This window comes from Micromys minutus (genome assembly GCF_963924665.1).
Source record: "Micromys minutus genome assembly, chromosome: 11".
Classification (NCBI taxonomy): Eukaryota; Metazoa; Chordata; class Mammalia; order Rodentia; family Muridae; genus Micromys; species Micromys minutus.
This window is the reverse complement of record NC_137980.1, coordinates 41767344-41786312: the sequence shown is the minus strand read 5'-3', so window position 1 is coordinate 41786312 and position 18969 is coordinate 41767344. Positions and strand designations below refer to the sequence as shown.

At 49.7% G+C, this 18969-nt stretch overlaps 2 protein-coding genes across 6 annotated transcripts in view; one reads left to right on the top strand and one right to left on the bottom strand.

The window, feature by feature from the left end:
* The window catches only part of NCOA3 (nuclear receptor coactivator 3), a 74918-nt gene extending 66498 nt beyond the window's left edge, over positions 1 to 8420 (top strand). For 2 of the 3 annotated variants that reach the window (XM_080924837.1, XM_080924838.1), the window contains 6 exons: positions 1012 to 1305; positions 2869 to 2955; positions 3529 to 3748; positions 4358 to 4532; positions 4985 to 5126; positions 5376 to 8420. In XM_080924837.1, coding sequence (XP_080780963.1) covers positions 1012 to 1305; positions 2869 to 2955; positions 3529 to 3748; positions 4358 to 4532; positions 4985 to 5126; positions 5376 to 5387 — 930 coding nt within the window. In that variant the 3' untranslated portion in view covers positions 5388 to 8420. The remainder of the gene's footprint in view (positions 1 to 1011; positions 1306 to 2868; positions 2956 to 3528; positions 3749 to 4357; positions 4533 to 4984; positions 5127 to 5375) is intronic. The other variant, XM_080924839.1, reaches the window with a different exon arrangement.
* Positions 8421 to 9082: 662 nt separating this feature from the next.
* SULF2 (sulfatase 2) overlaps positions 9083 to 18969 on the bottom strand; it is a 76574-nt gene continuing 66687 nt past the window's right edge. For all 3 annotated transcript variants that reach the window (XM_080925291.1, XM_080925290.1, XM_080925292.1), the window contains exons 10-21: positions 18637 to 18766; positions 17330 to 17534; positions 16349 to 16577; positions 16161 to 16257; positions 15705 to 15799; positions 14880 to 14939; positions 14305 to 14474; positions 13948 to 14090; positions 12793 to 12916; positions 11088 to 11121; positions 10816 to 10869; positions 9083 to 9921 (exon numbers count right to left, since the gene is read on the bottom strand). In XM_080925291.1, the coding sequence (XP_080781417.1) occupies positions 9891 to 9921; positions 10816 to 10869; positions 11088 to 11121; positions 12793 to 12916; positions 13948 to 14090; positions 14305 to 14474; positions 14880 to 14939; positions 15705 to 15799; positions 16161 to 16257; positions 16349 to 16577; positions 17330 to 17534; positions 18637 to 18766 (1372 nt within the window). In that variant the 3' untranslated portion in view covers positions 9083 to 9890. The remainder of the gene's footprint in view (positions 9922 to 10815; positions 10870 to 11087; positions 11122 to 12792; positions 12917 to 13947; positions 14091 to 14304; positions 14475 to 14879; positions 14940 to 15704; positions 15800 to 16160; positions 16258 to 16348; positions 16578 to 17329; positions 17535 to 18636; positions 18767 to 18969) is intronic.

Genomic DNA, 18969 nt, shown 5'->3' with positions numbered 1-18969 from the left:
ACTGTAGCATCCGAAGGCTCCGTCTGCGAGCACTCAGTTCATGGTCACAGACGGCTCCTCTCTGATCCCGTGTACTGCCCAATGCTTAGGATGCCCTTCAGCCTGTCAGTGTTCTCATCTGACCGTGTCTTCACCTTTCCACATGCTAGAGAGTCCTCTGCTTTCCCAGAGGTCCTTGTAGTGGGAAGGAAGCTTGGTTCTAGGAATAAGAGTCACAGTGTGAAGCTCCTTTATCCATGCTTCTGATATGAACTTACTCATTCTTGTGAGTGGGAGGGGTGGGGGTTAGAGTTCAGGACAACCGAAAAGATTTGGGGGAAAAGGGTTGAGGTTGGATGCTATATAATTGAGATAGGTTTTTTGCCTCAAAAACATACCTGTTCAAAAGTAGCCCAGAAAAAAAATGTCTAGGCTGGACATTGTGGTGCACACCTTTAGTACCAACTTTTGGGGAGGCTAGGCAAGTAGATCTCAGAGTTTGAGGCTACCTGGTCTACAAAATGAGTTAATTCCTTAACAGACAGGGCTACACAGAGAGACTCCAAACAAAACAAAACAACCTAACAACACAAAGCAAGTATGCACATAAAACTTTGTAGTCACCAAAGCCCCAAATTCTACCAAGCCATGGTGAAATACACCAACCTGAGAATGTGTTTGTTGCCCATTGCAATATTCATTTATCTTTGATTGGTTTGAGAAATGTGTGGTTCTTACTGTATAGAGCCTGGTTTTGAGCCAGTAGTATTTCTTCAGGTATTAAATGCATTGTAGCTAAAGGCTGAGTGTGTGTGTGTGAGTGTGAGTCTGCTGTGTGCAAGAACTGTGCTCCCCCAGAGAGGGTGTGTCTTGTTTCTGTGCAGATTTAGGCAGTGACCCTGATTTGCCTCTGGGTTCTGAGGCATTGGTGTTCACAAATACTGATTTACTGATTTACTGATTTTCTTTGTAACCTTTGCTTTTGGTGATTTCTCAGATGCAGCTAACCATCACTTCTGTTTGGTGTTTAAGGGACAAGCTTTGGAGTCCAAACAGGATGTTTTCCAAGGCCAGGAAGCAGCAGTAATGATGGATCAGAAGGCTGCACTGTATGGACAGACGTACCCAGCTCAGGGTCCTCCGCTGCAAGGAGGCTTTAACCTTCAGGGACAGTCACCATCTTTTAACTCTATGATGAGTCAGATAAGCCAGCAAGGCAGCTTTCCTCTCCAAGGCATGCATCCTAGAGCCAGCATCGTGAGACCAAGGACAAGCACCCCGAAGCAGCTGAGAATGCAGCTTCAGCAGAGGCTGCAGGGCCAGCAGGTGAGCCAGTTAGCCGTGTGTTTGCCCAGGCTCTCGGGACTTTCAGGCTGTGCTCCATGGCCCTGGCTAACTAAAGGAACTGGGATTCCTTTTGCTTTCACTTGTAAGGTTTTGTTTGTGCAGACAGCTCCTTGCTAAGGAGTGTGTATTACACTCAGTGTTTTTCTGTGTACTCTTTGGTAGAACATTAGCAGTGGCAAAATGGCTCAGTGGGTAAATGTACTTTCCAGGCAAGCCAATTTAATTCTTAGAGCCTTGTTTAGCGCACACCTTTAATCCTAGCTCTTGGGAGGCAGAAGCATGGGTCTCTGAGTTCCATTGGGCCAGCTTGATCTATCTACAGAGTGACTTAGGACTGCACAGTGGGCTGTTTCACATAGAACAGAACAGCTGGAGGAACAGCATGTCTTGTAGGCCCTTGGAAGGCATTTCCAACCTGCTTTTTGTTTTAAAGACAAGATCTTGATAACTATAATCTTCCTGCCTCAACCTCTCCTACAGGGACTGCAGGCATGTGCTAGCACCCCTGTTGACTCAGTATTTTAATGGAAACCACTTCTTGGTAATTTTTAAAGCTTTTAGTACATTGGGGCTGGAGCCATGCTCAGCAGTTAAGAACATTTGTTTTTTTGGAGGACCTAGGTTTAGTTCCTGGCACCTATGTTGGGCAACTCAGTCTAACTTCAGTTCCAGGGGAGCCACACCCTCTTCTGACCTGGAAAATTTCACTTATGTGCAAACCCATATGCATACACATTCAAAATAAGAATAAATATTTTAAATATTTCTTCCCTTTGCTTTTCTTAATCCACAGTCGCTTTAAAGCGCAGTCGTAGCGGTGCATAGCATCCACACGTAGCAGCTGTAGTGCTGGTGACAGTAAGTTACCGAGGAGAGCCCAGTAAGCCAGAGCCAGGTCGTGGCTGCTTCTGAAGTGGGTTCAGAACTAGGGAAGCTGTGTGCCCATGCGCACGGTACTAGTTTATATCTAATTACTCCTTTCTATTAAATGCTCACTATCATCTGATCAGGTCAGGGTTGTTTCTTTGATCATCTGACCCATCCCAGGAGGATCTCTGACTGAGCTGGTTGAGCTCTGGCTGCTGTGTTGTTCAAGCTGCAGTTGTTCCTGGTGGAATACTGCCGCCCGGTCTTTTCTTTTGCGACAGGGTTTCTCCATGGAGCCCTGACTGGCCTCCAATTTATTTTTTCTTTCTTTTTTTTAAGGTTTACTGTATTTTAATAGCATTTGTGCAGTTTATGCCTATACACACATGTGCCTGCAGAGGCCAGAGGTGTGGGGTCCACCAGAACTAGAGGTAGTGGTGACCGTGAGCCACTATCTAGGTGCCGGGGAAGGAGCCCTGGGCCTCTTGGTGTGCATGCTCTCCACTGCTGAGCCATCTTCCTTCTGCAGAATGGAAACAAACCAATTCAGTGTAAATGTGGCATCCTAGCTCTGTGGGTTTGGGGAGACCATCTTTGGGTGGTGGTAAAGTTTGTAAAGCCGATTGGGGCTCACTAACATGCTCCACTTGATCCTACTAACATAACTCTGTTCAGTTTTTAAATCAGAGCCGGCAGGCACTTGAGATGAAAATGGAAAACTCCACTGGTGGTGCTGTGATGAGACCAATGCTGCAGCCCCAGGTATGTTTGTTTCTAGCAGGAGGGTCCAGTCCAGGCTGGGCTCCTGCCAGGCAGGTCCTTAGCCCATGCTTATTAAAATAATTCATGTGCATGCTTGAGGCCCATGGAGACCACAAAAGGATGTGTGATCTCCTGGACCTGGAGTTACAGAAAGTTGAGCAACCACGTGGGTGTGGGAACTGAACCCAGGACCTCTGAAGAGCAGCCAGTTCTGAGCCATGTCTCCAGCCCCTGTACTTGCTCTTTCAGTCTTATTCTGCCTTGTTAGTGATCAGGGGCTGGAGGGAAGGAGCTATTTCATTAAAACCATCAGTAAACTCACCCAAACTGGTTCCCTTTGTGATGAGCCTCTGTAAGATAACCGCTGTGCTCTTTGGGGATGTGAAAGTGCTTTTGACCCTGGGGCACACACTTGCTGGGCAGCATTTGGAAGTCGTGGGTGTAAAGAACAATTTTTGTGATTTCCCTCTAGATACAAAGAAGACACTTGTGAGTGTTCTTTCTGGTTGATAGTCATGTATTGCAGGGCCCTCTATGAACTGAAGTTGATTGTGTTAACCTCTTGGCTACCAGCAGGCTTTCTTCAATGCCCAAATGGCTGCCCAGCAGAAACGAGAGCTGATGAACCATCACCTGCAGCAGCAGAGGATGGCCATGATGATGTCACAGCCACAGCCTCAGGCCTTCAGCCCTCCCCCCAACGTTACCGCCTCCCCCAGCATGGACGGGGTTTTGGCAGGCTCAGCAATGCCACAAGCCCCTCCGCAACAGTTTCCATATCCAACAAATTACGGTAAATCTGGCAGATTATTGTTTATCCCAAAGTAATGTCATTGAAGCCACAAGCTTCACTAGGTCTGTTGTGTGTGAAAACAAAATGCCGTTCGCTCCATCTTGTTTGCTAGGAAAACTGGCAGAGCTGCAGGGAGCTGGAGTGTGTTACGGTAATGGAGAGTGTGTGTTCTCTCACAGTTAGACATGTTTTTAGCCCCAGCAGTCTCCCACCCCCCTTATTTGAAAAAGATCACATAAACCTTCCTCTTGCCTGCTCTTCATGTCCCAGCATCAAAGGATGCTGTGTTATCTCTGGACACTTTAGCCTAAAGGATAGATCCCAGATATGGGCTTCTCCATCTCTTTTCCCTAGGTGACTAAGCAGGCCTTTGGGGAGATTCTGGGATAGACTGTGTTAGACACAGATGTTGTGAGAGGGCAGCCCTGCCCACCACTGTGCTCTAGACAGCATTTTCCTTACAAATGATGACTGTCATCTTGGTGAGAAGCAACAACAGAGCAGCTACGTGTAGCCTTTCCTGTTCTTTCCTCCCCATGTGGTGATTCTAGGATGCTGAGAGCCCAAGGATGCAGCATTTGAACACTGATTTTTGTTCATTTCTTCAAGGAATGGGACAACCACCAGAGCCTGCCTTTGGTCGAGGCTCTAGTCCTCCCAGTGCAATGATGTCATCAAGAATGGGGCCTTCCCAGAATGCTATGGTGCAGCACCCTCAGACTGCACCCATGTATCAGTCCTCAGAGATGAAGGGGTGGCCATCAGGGAACCTGGCCAGGAACGGGTAAGTATGGGACTCACTTTTACACGCTAGTACTGGAGCCAGGAGCCCCTCCTTGCTGGGTGGAGGAATCACGTGCTTGGCTCTCAGGAGGCATATGGCTTGTTTTGAGGTTGCTTTATATTGTGCCATGTCTGTGAGCATACTGAAGTTGTGAAAATAGAAGGCAGGCTGTCAAGTTTTTCTCAGGCTGGCCATGTTGGCACATGCCTTTAATCCCAGCACTCGGGCGACAAAGGCAGGAGGCTCTCTTGAGTTCAAGGCCAGCCTGGCTTACATAGGGAGCTCCAGACCAATCAGAGGTACATAGAGAGACACTGTCTCAAACAGCAATAACAAAGATGTTTTTCTCTGGTGTTTTCTGCTTAGGTAGAGGGACATTTGATAAAACTATGACAGTCTGTGTGTCCTGTGATCTGAATTGGTTTGGAAGCCACATTATCCTTTCTTTGCAGCTCTTTTCCCCAGCAGCAGTTTGCCCCCCAGGGGAACCCTGCAGCATACAACATGGTGCACATGAACAGCAGCGGTGGTCACTTGGGACAGATGACCATGACCCCCATGCCCATGTCTGGCATGCCCATGGGTCCTGATCAGGTATGAGCATCTGTCTATTCTTTGTTTAGACCCAGAACCCTAACAGTGTTGTGGAGATCTAAACAGGGGTCTGGATATACAACTTACACAAACTACTACAGTGTTTTGAAAGCATTTGGTTTGAAGGTCCTGAGCCGTTCGATATGTGTTGAAGTGGATTCTAAGAGTCTAACAGCCAGCGGTGCATGGCAGAGTTACAGACAGTGGGCGGTTTTTTGCTCTGCTGACCCTGTGTTTTTCTGTTAACAGAAATACTGCTGACATCTCCCTAGTGGGACCGAGAAGGAAATCACTGTACAGATGACACTGCACAGGATCATCGGGACATAACGTCATTGTCTGGGCATCCAGCTTGGAAACAAGGCCAGCGTGACCACCACCAGGGTGTTCCAAGTGCTGTCATTTGAGCGGAACTGGGTCTCAAGCTGAAGCGCACTGTCTACCTGATGCCCCCTGCCTCTGTGTGGCATGGTGTTCTGCCTCATGAGGAGGTGATTCTGGAGAGTGTGGTGTTCGTACTCACCACTCTCTCGTGTCCCATCCTTCTGCCTCGCCAGCCAAAGTCCTCACGTAAATCTCGATGGCTGGGGTTTCTGTCTTGCAGCACTGGACGAGGAGCTCAGTCTGCCTTCGAGTGTGTCGTCAGCAAGTAGTTCTGTGTCGCTCTCCTGTCCAGTGCATCAGTGTTTCTATGCTCGTGTCCTTCACAGGTGTCGTCCCCAGTGTCTGTTGTCCTAGGTGTCCTCCTGATCCCCCATAATTCTCAAGGATTTGTCAGTGATGTTAAATGGCTTTGCAGAGGGAAAATGAGATGGTAATATTGAGTTTTCCCACCCGGATGTGCAGCCAAGTGCACTTTACTGAGGAAGTCACGGAGAAATGCAATATTCTTGAGGGCGTGAGGAATGGTGAACCACATTCCTGGTTTTTGTCTGCACTAATCTGTTAGGACAAGAACAGGATTATTTTTTGTCTGTTTGTTGTTTCTTTTAAGTACTGGCGTCACCCTTTGCCTATATGGTAGAGCAATAATGCTTTGAAATAAACTTGTGAAACCCAAGGCCAGGTACTACACTCTGAATCAGAAGCTGGGGTGCTTCTGTGAATACACTTCTTTTTGTAAATAGTATCTTTTAAAATATTGTATTATGTGAAAATATATGTACATACCTTTTTTTTTTTTTTTTTAAGGTCACAGGAGCTCATTTTTACAGCGTTTGTGAAACTAAATATTTAACATTGTGGATTTCTGTAAGCTCCGTGCGGTGAAGCTGCAGGCTGAGGAGATGTCAGGAATGTCCAGCCTGGGGGACAGGGCAGCCTGCAGCTCCCCCTTGCTTTACAGGCCTCACTCCTTAATCTCTTAATCTAAAGGCTTTTTAAAGTGATCATTTGTTTAGATGTAGGCATTTAAATTTTTAAGAAAATTTCTTTACCAGAGAACTACGCACTTTGTTAATTTTCGGGAAAAGAATAGATATGGGGAAATGAGCTTTAAAACAAAAACAAAAACAAAAAAAAACCACCAAGAGTTTAAAAAACAAAACCGAAGCAAATTGATTTAAAAAAGAATCTTGTGTTTTTTTAAGCAGTCCATAGATTAAAGGATAATAATTTTGGAAAACTTGAGTATGCAGCCCATTTGTCACTTTAGGAGTGATTTCTCTTACGAGGACCTGAGCCCCACATTTAGATCCAAGGCCTTGGGCCCTTGCTGTGTGTGGTCTGGTGTCTGCTCAGCTCTCCTGTTCAGCTCCTGGGGTCTCTCACTACCTCTCTGCATCAGGGTGCCGAGCTCAGAACCAGGCCTGCCTGCCAGTGCCTCTGAGTCAGAGTGACACCTCAGCACGTGCCAGCCCCCTTCTTCCTCCCGCCACCTCTCTGCCTCCGGTTGGCACCTGTCCTAGTCAGTTTGGAGTAGGGAAACCAAGTATAATGCCCTTTATTTGGGTTTCTTAGGTTCAAACAGTCAGATGACATTAGGTTATTAGAACATCTGTAGCTTTCAAGTCTCTGCCAGCCCTGGTGTCATTTTCCATCTCCCGGAAGGGAGCACGACTCTCTGACCTCTGTGAATGAAGCTCACACTTCCAGAGCCCCTGCTTCCAGCGTGCTTAGGTCATGGTGGGCTTGCCCTGCGATTGACCCCCTGTCGTCCCAGGCTCTGCTGTGTGCTGAGCTTTTCAGGTGACATCTTAGCTGGCTGGGCTGAGCCTTCCTGGCTTAGGTGTAGGCCACAGTGGTGCTCCTCCTGACTTGGAAAGACATTTAAAATCCAGCTCCAGATTAACTGGTTGGCACCCCCTTTTTGTATGGGGGAAAAAAAGTTTATTATGTTTTTATATTTTCTACTGATTTTTATTGGTGCCAGTTCGAAATTCTAATTTCCTTTTAATAGCCTTTGGGATGATTTGCTGTTGTTACCGGAACTGCCCTTTAATCTTTTTTGGGTCACTCTTTGTACACTTTCTGCCTACCTCGCCTTCCCTCCTCCCTGGCACCTCTGTAGACCTGGTGTCTGGGGCAAACAGTACAGAAGCATTCTTTTCATCTGCTTTTACAATGTGGGGGCATTTCCAGTACCTACTTTTTTTTTTTTCTTTTTTTTTTTTTTTTTTGCTGAATCCAAAGATATATAAATAAAAAGTGTATTTTATGAAGATCAGAGTGATATTAAGGAAACATGTCTCCCAAAAATAAAAAAGCCGTGCCACTGTCATTAGTATTAGAACACAATCTCTCTCAACTGTGCCCGTCGGCAGTGGTCCTCAGTTCATCATAAGTCGGGTCAGAGGCAGTGGGCACCATGGCAGATAATTGGCTTTATTCTGGGGTAGATGCAGCTGGACCACGCAGAGGGTTGCCAGTTGACAACACGCCAGTCCAGCCCCTTTTCTATCTGCGGTGGCTGTGGGTTCTGTTCCAAAGTGCAAACCTGTAGGCTAGCTGAAATCTGGCCCTGCCATGAAGCGGCAGGGGTTTTTACCTCCAGTGCAGGTGATTAAAAACAGGGCGGCGTTTTGTTTTTCTTTGCCTCCTCCCTTTTTCTCTTCCTTTGAAAATACGGAGTTTTAAAGAAGAAATGTCACTCCAAGAGCAGTAAATTCTCAGGAACTGACCGACACCACTGAGAACACATTTGGGGTTAATCACGTTTATATTAAGTGTCACTTAAGATGATGTCATTCTTTACACTGCAAGGAATCGAAACCACGTTGGTGACTCAGTTGGAATGAGCTTTGGATGCCTTGCCGACTGTCTGGATGCTTTTGTAAATAAAGGTTTCTATTTAAACTTCAGCCTGAGCATGCTTTTCCTCTCCTCTCCACACCCAGGTCGGGGTGAAAGTGGGATAAGAAATAAGGCTCAGTGTCTGGTTTTCCTGGACCTGAGAAGGCATGTGAGAACTATGGGACCCTTTAGATGACTGGCTCTCGGCCTTCCTATTGCTGCAACCGGTTACATTCCTCAGACTCTGCTCATCCCCAGCCACAAAACTATTTTTGTTGCTACTTCTAACTTCTGATGACCTTAGGCAACCCCTGTGAAAGGGTTGTTAGTGCCCCAGGGTGAAAACCGCTGGTTTAGAGAAATGTGAGGACCCTCTGCTGAGGTTGGGTTGACCTGCCTCCAACCACCTGCCTTCTGGCAGCCACATGGAACAAAGGGCCAGCGGAGTAGAATGGTTTGCTGTTGAGAAACAGACTTTACAGATGGATGCCCCCGGGCTGGCGAGACTTACCTGGAGATCCCTTGAAGCACGGCTGGGTTTAATATTAATGTATAACTCTTTGCTTCTCCAAACCCTCTCCGTTGACGCTTGACAACATCTCGAATGCTTCAAGAAAAAGTAATAATAATAATAATAGTATAACGCAGCAAAAAAAGTTCCAAGATAGTCTTTTACAAAAATTGAGATTTTTTTTTTCATACCAATAGCTTGTCATTGGCTGGGGGTGTGAACACTGGAAGATGGTGCTTATACTACAAAATTTCTTTACAAATACAATGTCATTAAACCACAGGACACACATCAGCTTGGGGTTTCAGTACCTTAAAAAAACATCAGTTCTGGGATGGATAACAAAGGGATGAATCCTGGGCAGGAACAGAAATGTCTGGAAGCTCAAGGGATTATCCTTGACACTAGCCACAGAGCGTTTATTGACACCACGACTCTTGAAAAGAGTATTAGTGAGATTCCCCTACAGGTTCCTGTGTGGGTTACATGTGAGCAGTCACATATGTACAGTGAAGGCAGCTTCTGAGGCAGCCGGGTCATCCAGCAGGTGAATGGCAGGTACTGTTCTTGTGCTATAGACTCATTGATACTGCGCTGTTCACAGCACCATGGACTTCCGTGCTTTCTCCAAAGAATAAGGTTAAAACAAGCTTGTTTCCCTAAGCAATTGGGGGAGGGATTGCCGGGGGAGGGAGGGGGTGGGTAAATCCCAGCAATTTTCATCTCTGGAAGAAATGTCCATGGAAATTAGTTCCTTTGACTTTGTGAGCCTCTGAAAGGGTGAGCGGAGACTCCGGGTGTAGGAACGCATCCTGTGCGGCCGGTGAGGTTCCATCCAAAGCAAAGCAGGGCAACCAATGAGAGCCTCAGGAAGTGTAGGCGTTGTCTTCTAGGATTTCCTGTCCCAAGAGCTGGCCCTGCCTCCTGTCAGGTCTCCGGGGTCCAGCACTGGTCTTCTGGGGATTGGGTGGTTTTTGCATGGCCTGGGCAGCCACAGGAGGGAGGTTTCTCTCTCTGGCCGATTAGCCTTCCCAGCCTTCCCATAGCTGGCCCCTGCAGAACAAAGTGCACTCTCAGGCTTTGGTTACCATGCTGTCTGGGTTTTTTAAAAGTCAGCCCCACACTGCAGGTGTTGCTTCAAGGATGTGGCTGATGCAAAGGAGTACTTATGCCAAGAGGAAAGGAATCGCTCCACCCACTTGACTCACTTAGCCACTCAGTGGCTGCTTTTTAAGGATCTGGGTAGAACTGTGGCTAAGGGTTTGAGATGCACATTCTGGAACCTGGCCCGTTATTATTGTCCTCACACAGGCTCAAATGATGACAAGGGACCTGGGTAGGCAGGTTGGGCGACTGCATCAAGGGGAGCTTCCAGTCTTAGCGCCATTATTAAATCGAATTCTCATTTGCATTTTTCAGAGGATCTGGCAAAGCTGTATCTGGACCCCTTGGGGAACAATGTGGCTCCCTGCTTTAGACATGGGGTGAGCTGCAGGTTGCTGCTGTCTGCATGTGGCCTGTGACAGCCATTCTGCTGAGAAGGGCACACACTTCTGCAGCCACGTCCTTCAAGGTATCCGTCAGCTGTGGTGCCTAAGCACCTGTCAGCTCTCTGTCTCGGGGTCAGGCTTACAGATTGTTACAGAGAACAGCAAATCTATTATGATCAGGCATTAATCTGAAACTTGAAATGCATTTGGATGATTTTACAGGAAAAGCAGCTATGATTCCCATATTAGTGGGGGAGAAGAGGGTAATAAAGATAGGGCATGCGTGAAGGCCATGGGCAGGAAACACTAAGGCTTGGGTAGAGTTTGGTTGTAGAGCTCTTGCCTAGCACGAGCTACTCCTGGCTTCAATGCCAGTACAGAAAAACAGACGATAGTGTAACAAGACTAGCTAGTTAGAACCAGCTCTGCTTGTCTGCAAACTGGTTCTTCAACTCACAGTGATTTGGAAGAAGGTCTCTTCATTTCTGGCCATTTTCGACGCTGAAACTGCCTAAATGTTCAGATGCCAAAAGGGAGATGCATGTTAAACACCACCCAGGAAATCATGCTGCCTCCCTCCAAAAGAACTATGCAAAGTGGTATCTGAGAGGACATCTGTCACTTATGGTCGTTATACCCCCAGACGGACAGTTTCTCAGGTTCAACCATTAACCAGGACAGGTCAAGATGGGGAAACTCAGCCCAAACTTTAGGAACAAAGCCAAATACCTGTATTGCTCATAGCTTCCTCCGTCTCTGAGCCCTAAGTGAGAGAGGAACAGAGTAAGAAGAGTTTAGGGTGAATGGCACAAGCATCAGCAAGCCCTGGGGTCGCTAAGGAAGACACAGCTAAGAACCGCCTCCAGTTTGCCGGTGCCAATGCCAGAATGTTGCTAGGGCTCATTGCTCAGAGTGGATGATGGCCTTTAGTCCGCTAGGTGGACTTGTAGATTGCCCCCAGCTGAGCCCCGTCAGTCATAGTATACATTGAGCCTTCGTTCAAAGTTGTCTTAGTGACGGGGAAGGGGAGGCACAGGTGTGGGTGTTAGTGCCACATATGGTTCCTTGCTGGTGGGTGAGGGACCCCCTGTGAATTCCTGAGGATTTGGTGGTATGACCACAGCCCATGGGGAAAGCAATCCAGTGATGACGTCACTCCTAAGCTGAGGAGAGAGTCACGTCGGGGCTGTGGTGAGAATTCCCACACATTATCATTTGGCATTGGCTTGGCCCAGTACTTACACAGGATTGCACAACTGTCACAAAGTAGCACTTGAGAGTCAGGTGGTTTTTTTTCTCTGCAGCCACTCTGATACCGTTTGTTCAAGTCCCCCAACCCACCTCCCCCACCCCTATTGCAAAGCAGACTGGCACTCCTGGGTCTGTCTCCTCAACTTCCCACTTCCTGATAGGAACTGGAAGCCTCTTAGCACAGACAGGTAGAGGCTCCCTAGGCTGTCTGTGTCCACAGCGTTTGTAGCTCCCGCTACACTTGTTGAGGCTAATAAGCACATGACATCCTCCTATTGTTTTTCATCTTAAAACATCTGGCCAGGTGTGGTGGTGCAGGCCTTTGAGCCCAGCACTTGGGAGGCAGGGGCAGGTGGCTCTCTGTGAATTCAAGGCCAGCCTGGTCTACAGAACGAGTTACAGGACTACACAAAGATCCCATCTTGAAAACAAAACCAAAAACTTCATGTAACTTAGAAGTGAGTGCTGGTTTTACCCCAATCACCCCAAAACTCAGGGGCAGCTTGTGCCACCTCCTTTTCTGTTACCATGAATCATATGTGAGCTATCCCACTGTACCTCAAGTCTTGTCATTCTCTCTCTTACTGAGCCCCGGGCTCAGTCTCCCTGGATAACCATGTTTCATGCCACTATTTACTGGATCCAGCCTCATCCTCTACTTAGCAATCACTGTCTTTTTAAAATATCGACTTTCACTGCCCAAATGTAAACCCTCCCATCAACCCACAACAAACCAATCAAGTTTAAACTTTCCTTTGTGGCCCATAGCGCCTGCCCTTCTCCACACTGGGCGGCTTGTGCTCCTTCCACTTCCCGGCACATGGGTTTCCTCAGTGATCCACAGTTCGTTCCTCTACAGTGGCCACACCCTGATCTATCTCAGCATATCGCATATCCTGGCTCACTCCGTTCAAGCCAGATGCCCCCCTGGATGGGTGCTTGCCCCGAGCAGCTCCACACCTTGCTCATACATTTGCTGCCCAGGAACTCAGAAGACTTGTGAAGAATGAAAGAGCCAAAGGGAGGAAGACGAAAAAGAGAGGTCTGTACCCTGTATAGATTGTATGGGTTCTCAGCTCCCGGAGGCGCAGCTTCTCTGTACCCTTCCCTGAGATTCTGGGTTCATCTATGGGGCAGACACGACTCACGCTTTCCTTTGCCGGCTCCACGTGAACCAACTCACCCAGGTCCATGTTGCGGGTCCGGGGGTTGCACTGCTTGTAGCCTTTACAGCTCCTTAGCTCCATGAGCTGCACATGCAGCTGGTTGAGAACGTCCCTGTCCAGTGTGTTGACTGCATTCATCAGCTGACGGGAAAAGGGTAGCTGTCACCAGCGAGTGTCCTGGGAGCCCTACCTACATCTCCTCTAACCAGGGCACTTAGCTCAGGCAGGCTGGGAGTGGAGGTGCTTTGGGGGTACTAGCAATACCAAACCTTTATTTCTGCAAGAGCCACGGGAGATGGGGAGTTAAATGATGGCTCAGATTCTCTGCTGGGTCTGCTCAGTGGAGATGGAAATTCGGGAGAAGACACAAACCACGCCCATGCGCTTAACCTTGAGCTTCTGCAGCTGCCCATTGCGTATCTTGCATGGCTGGATTTGACCGGTCTAAGCCTTGGGTTCAACCGAACACTTTTGTTCAGGGACCCCTTGGGGCTTTGTCCAGTCTGGCACCACTGATGGTCACTAAGTGACGTTGTCTACCACCGTCTTTGGTAAAGTATGGGCTAAGCTATCAGAGAAGGAAGACCGGCTGTCTGTGGGACTTGTACCATGGCTGGTGACATCCTGATGTCACACTGCATGGAGCTGCGCCAGGCTTTTTGAATGAGGTTGAATGGTTGGATGTTACAGTGGTCACCCTCACGGTGCAAAGAGTTCTACTGTTTTTACTGCTTGGGGTTGTCTTGTGCTGCTCTGAGTAATTTCCATCAATATCTCTACTGAGGTGGTTTACAGTAGGGAGACACCGCACAGAGCTTGCCTTGGGTGCGTGCTGGGTGAATGTTAGGGTTGCTTGTCTCCATGGCAACCTAGAGGGTCCAGAATTTAGCCTGTTCCTGTAGCTCTGATTGCCTAAGGGTCTATGGAAGTACCCACTTAGCCCTGTCTGTAGTCAGTATGTGCCTGAGGGAGAGAAGAGCAGTACTGTAGATCAGACACAGCGCAATGGAGGGAGACACATAGTCCCAGACTCCATGTGGCTTCAGAACTCAGTCTTCTAGGCTTACGGACCTTGTGGGACTCATCTATTCTGCAGGTGTATGCCTGTCTAGCTGGTAGTACCTATGTGTCTCATGCTCCTGTCTCCCCATCTCTCTGACAGTGCTGGGTACCTGGTAAGGGTCTGTGCTGAGGTCAAAGTATTCTATGAAGCCAGTCGCAAATTCACAGAAGAGGAAGTTGTGGGTCTCGTTGATGGTCCTCAAGCACCAGTACGTGTTATTGTTGGCGCTGGTGCAGGCGCAGAAGGGCCCCACTGCGGAGGGAAGGCAGCATGTTCTGAGTGTGCCAGCACAGACAGTCTGTCAGGCAGCCTCCCTGAGATGGGTTCTCAAATGCCGAGCAACAGGCACAGGTCTCTAAGACACCTCCAGCAGTGTGGCCCTCTAGAGCCTGGTAGGTGGCCATGCCCAGCCTTCCGCGCCCCGCCCACTCCTGCTTGCCCACGCCCTGCCTGCCCGTTTGCTCACGCGTCCAGAGCGGCGCCGTCTGCCAGTGGTGGTTGTCGTGGGTGAAGCACGTGAGGCCCGGCATGCTGCACGTATCGTTGTTCTGAAGACGCTTGAGCAACTTGCGAAGTTTCTTCTTGCGTTTCTGCTCCCGCAACAGCCATACCTTGTCCTTCTCCTGCAGACCCTTCCTGAGGGCACGGAGGACCGCACATGCTTGGGACCTCTTAGGGGTCAATGACCTCAGCCTTGTGGTTCACCCCAGGGGTTGGGCAGAGTCACCAAGGGCTCCAAGTCCCTCTGTTGTTGTCCAAGCTACAGCTAGGACCAGACCCCAGGGCCTTTCTCCTCCTGAAGCTTCCTTCAGCCCCACCCCACCCCCCAGCAGCACAGAAATGGGTGCCCAGTGCTTAGTGTGGCTGCAGCACCCTATCTAGTCACAGCCTTGGTATGGACCTGGGGCCAGCCCCTCCAAGGATTGCACAGACCTCACCTTCCAGGGGAAACCCAGCCCAGCCTTCTTAATCTTCCTTGTATGTTTTAATCCAGGCAGGTAGCCATGGCACCTTCCCCCTTTGGCCTATCCCTGTCCTTACCTGAAAGGATGCAGACTGGAGCCTTTGTGCTTGAGGCGGCCTTTGTGCTGGCTGTGGTAACTGCAACAGACCCCCACCACCCCAGTCCCCACAAGTCAGAGTCTTGCTGGATACCCCAGCAGGCGTGCAGTGAGGTTCACTGCTCTTGCCCACTGTACCTTCTCCTGGGAGGGATGGAGGGCACTGTAACCTCCTGATGGCCAGCTCTGTGCTTGTCTTAGATATCTCAGGTCAGACTTTACAAGGACAGGGTGGGAATAATTTAGCCCGAAGGCTGGGTCTGCCTTCAGTTGATGTCAGCCATGGCCTCTGAAGGCCGGTTTACATCACAATATGTACCTCATGCTTTGGGGCCTGGCACCTTACAAGGCCCGAGTCAGCAAAGGTGTTCAGAACTGTGTGGCTCCTTCAGTTTATATCAAGGACAATTCTTGCTCTGGGTTCCCTTGTCACATGTGTTAGTTATGTGACACTGAACAGCGACTGCAGAGAGACCCCATGTCTCTCCGTGTGGGAAGTTCTCTCAGGCAAGGAACCCGAGTGACAACCCAGCAGTTCCCAAAGGCAGCAAGCAGAAGCCTGTGTCCCTGCGAACTGTGCAAGGCAAGGTCCTGACGACCCTGTTAGATGCCCAAATGCAGCTCAGTCTGGCCCCCAAGGGGCGGTCCCTGGGTTTTGCGGATGAAAGTTATTAATGGCTCTTTATCTTGACAAGCAAAGATACAATTAAAAAGCAAGAGAGGGGTCAGGGTGGAGAGGGGCGTGTGTCTGCAGGACCCACTGGTGCTCAGGGCTTGAGTGGGTGGGCCCGTGTTGCTCCCTCACCTGATTTTATGACAGTCACATTCTTCTGGCCGCTTTTTCTTCAGGTGACCCCTGACTTCTCGAAGGTTCTTAATTTTGTTCTGCAGGGTTTCGATCTGAGGGAGGGAACAGGAGAAGCCTAGAAACCACATGGCAACTGCGGGTGGGATGGGAGCCTCCCTGAAGGTCTAGACTGCCCCCCCTCCCGCCATTGGAGCTGCAGGATGCTGTAGCAAAGAGCAGCTCTGTGGGGTATCTTGCAGTTCTAAATAAAGTATGCTGCACTGTCTTTAGCCAGCCAGCCAGCTCTGGGCTGGACCTTTGGCTGGCTGCTAGATCCTATGACTCAGATTCCTATTCTGGGATCATGGATTCTGGGGGACCAATCTTGCTTTTTTTTCCCCTTGCCAGCCCCCCCCCCCCCGCCCTTCTTGTGGATGCTTGCCACTAGCCTGTGCTGCCCCCTAGTGGCCACACCTCATGGTCGATGTGCAATTTGTGGTCTTTCCAAGCTTGCAGGGACTTGTACAGGTCCAAGTCACACTGCACTGTATCATTCTCAAGGATGTAGCACCTGCTCAAGAGAAAGGGTCATGAGTGTCCCTGAGGGGTGACAAGGGGCCTAGCCTGCCCGCTTACCCCCCAGCCTCCAGCCAGACTCTCACCGATGGGTCACTTTAATAGGATTGGGGGCAGAATAATCTGGAAGGCCACCAGTACCACTGAAACTTCCACCATCTTTGTCATCCTGGTCTTCGGGGGTCCCTGGCCAGTGACGCTTGGTAAGGTTGCGGGGCTGGGGCACATTATCCAAGCCTACGTGGTATATCTCACCGTCCACCTCAATAGCCACGGAACGAATGGAGCGGTTCCGGGCATAGCTGGCCTTGTACTCTGTGGGTCACAGAAGGGATAAGTCAGAGAGACTGGGACAGGCCAGCCAGGTATCAGACACGAGTCTCAGTGTTGTCCAAGTGTGGGCTTGGGAGATCTATCCAGGGTCATGGGATGGTCGTTACACTGGGCAGGCTGAAGAAGTAACTTGGATTTTCAGGAGAGCTGGTGAGCTGGCTTTGCAGGTGATGATGCTTCCAACACCCGAGTTTGATCCCTGTGGCCCGTTGTGGTAGAAGGAGAGAGCTAACTCCTGCAAGATGTCCCGACTGCCACACGTGGATTTGGGGAGCATGGAAGTCTGCCAGTGTGGACTCTGAATGGGACAGTCAGTGTGGTCTGATGACCTAACCTTCCTCCTTTGACACTAAGGCCCAGCCACACCACCTGGCTTCCTGTCTGGCCCTAACTGTCTGCTTCTCCCACCATTAGAGTGGTCATGTGAGAGAGGTTGGAGAACACGTCGACCTCCTCATCTCCACCCTCTCTAGACCAGAGGGCTCCACCTGGAAATTGATGCCAAGCCTACAGGGCCCAGTTGCCCCTTGTGCTGCTTGGCCCCTGTTCACACTGCCTCCTAGTGGCCTGTTCTAACACTGCTGCCCTCTCGGGTTGTAGCTTGGGAGGAGGGTTTGTGTCCCTTGCTCCTAGGACGGCCCCCAGGCCTGGAGCGAGCATCTGTGGAATTGTTTGAAAGTTCACATGGCCCGAGCCTGGCTGCTCCTCCTGCACCGTTTGTCTGTGACACTTACTTTTCTTAAAGAGCTTACGGCGTCCGGTCAGGCCCAGTTTGTAGTCCCCTGCCCCGTCACAGCTGCAGGCCTCGCTGCTCTGGCTGTCATACTTGGGCACCAGGTTGGAGAGGGCTCTGCCACCGCCGCCGCCACCAAACCGCATGGGGCCTTTACATTTGTGCAGCTTCAGTGTCCCGGAAGGGTCCTCTACACACTGCCACTTCTGTGGGGATACAACAGGGCATCGGGTGTCACAACCCCGCCCCCATCCTGTTTGTCACACCCACCTCTCCTCTCTCTCTGCCACCCCCAACTGCTTGCTTCTCTTTCCTGTCCAGACTTAGCTGGACCGTCCACCTCGTTCACAATACAGCCCCTGGTGGAGTTGCTCCTGTCTGCCTAAAGCCGTGTCTCCATGGTGGATGATCAGGGCCACGTTATTCCAACTTAAAACCTTCCAAGGCCCCAGCTTCAGAATCTGAGCTGCTAATACCTGCTCTGGTCGACCCGACATGCTCTTGGATTTCCCCACCTGCTGGTTCTGCTACTCCTCAGCCCCTCAACTCTTTCAGTACTCGTGGGTGCTTTCAGTGACACTCAAACCTCAGCATGAAGTAGGAATGTCTTGATCCCTACTTGGAGAGAAAGCACTGAGAGGAAGAAAACCCTGCTCCAGAAACAGCCTGGGGGAACCGGGGGTGTGCAGGCGCTGCAATCTGTAGCCCAGTGCCCCTGCTTTTCGAGGTCTTGTTCACCCTCCCTCTCCCCACCAATCCACTCATCCAGCAGCCAGAGTTTACTGTCACAGCTCCTTGTTGCCTCACACCCCTTGGTGGGGGGCAGAGGGGACTGCTCTAGATGCCACCCCTCCCCCGTTCTCTCCCTGGATACTACCTGGGTTACACATTTACTTAGTGTCTCTCTTGTGATCGATGTTCTTAAAAAAAAACAAAAAAAAAAAAAACCTTGGGCTGGAGAGATGGCTCAGTGGTTAAGCGCACTGACTGCTATTCCAGAGGTCCTGAGTTCAAATCCCAGCAACCACATGGTGGCTCACAACCATCTGTAATGGGATCTGATACATCTTCAACAGTGTACTCATAAAAGAATAATTAAATCTTTAAAAAAAAACTTGAAAGCTATCTCTTAATTCCTTTATAAATGAACAGCCAGCCACAAAGAGTATTCCACCACAGTGCAGGAAGGCAGAGAAATGCAAGGTCACACACCCAGAGGACACTGCTACCCTGACAGGGACCAGAGCCTGCCATGTAACCATGGGAACCACATCCCAGAAGGCTTGGAAGATTCAGCCATCTCCTTACCTGCCCCAGCTGCTCGCATGCTGTCTGGTACTCAGCTCGCTGACACAGGTCCTTCACGCGCTGGTACTTGGGCAGGAAGTTCTCCTCCTGGGCATTCACTTTGTCACCCTCCCTCTTGTGGAGCAGTTTGCTGAGGGAGATGCGGGGCTGGTTGGGCTGGGTGGAGTCCTGGGGTGACTTGTCCTAGCCTAGGCTGCAGCCCTATCTAGCTCTACGGAGACCTGCTGTGGCAGACAGGTGTCTGCTTGAGGGCACCTGGGTTTTAATGGGAAGTCTATAGAAGCTGTTTGTCCCAGATGGCATGAGATAGAATTGTACAAGTTCTGCCGAGTA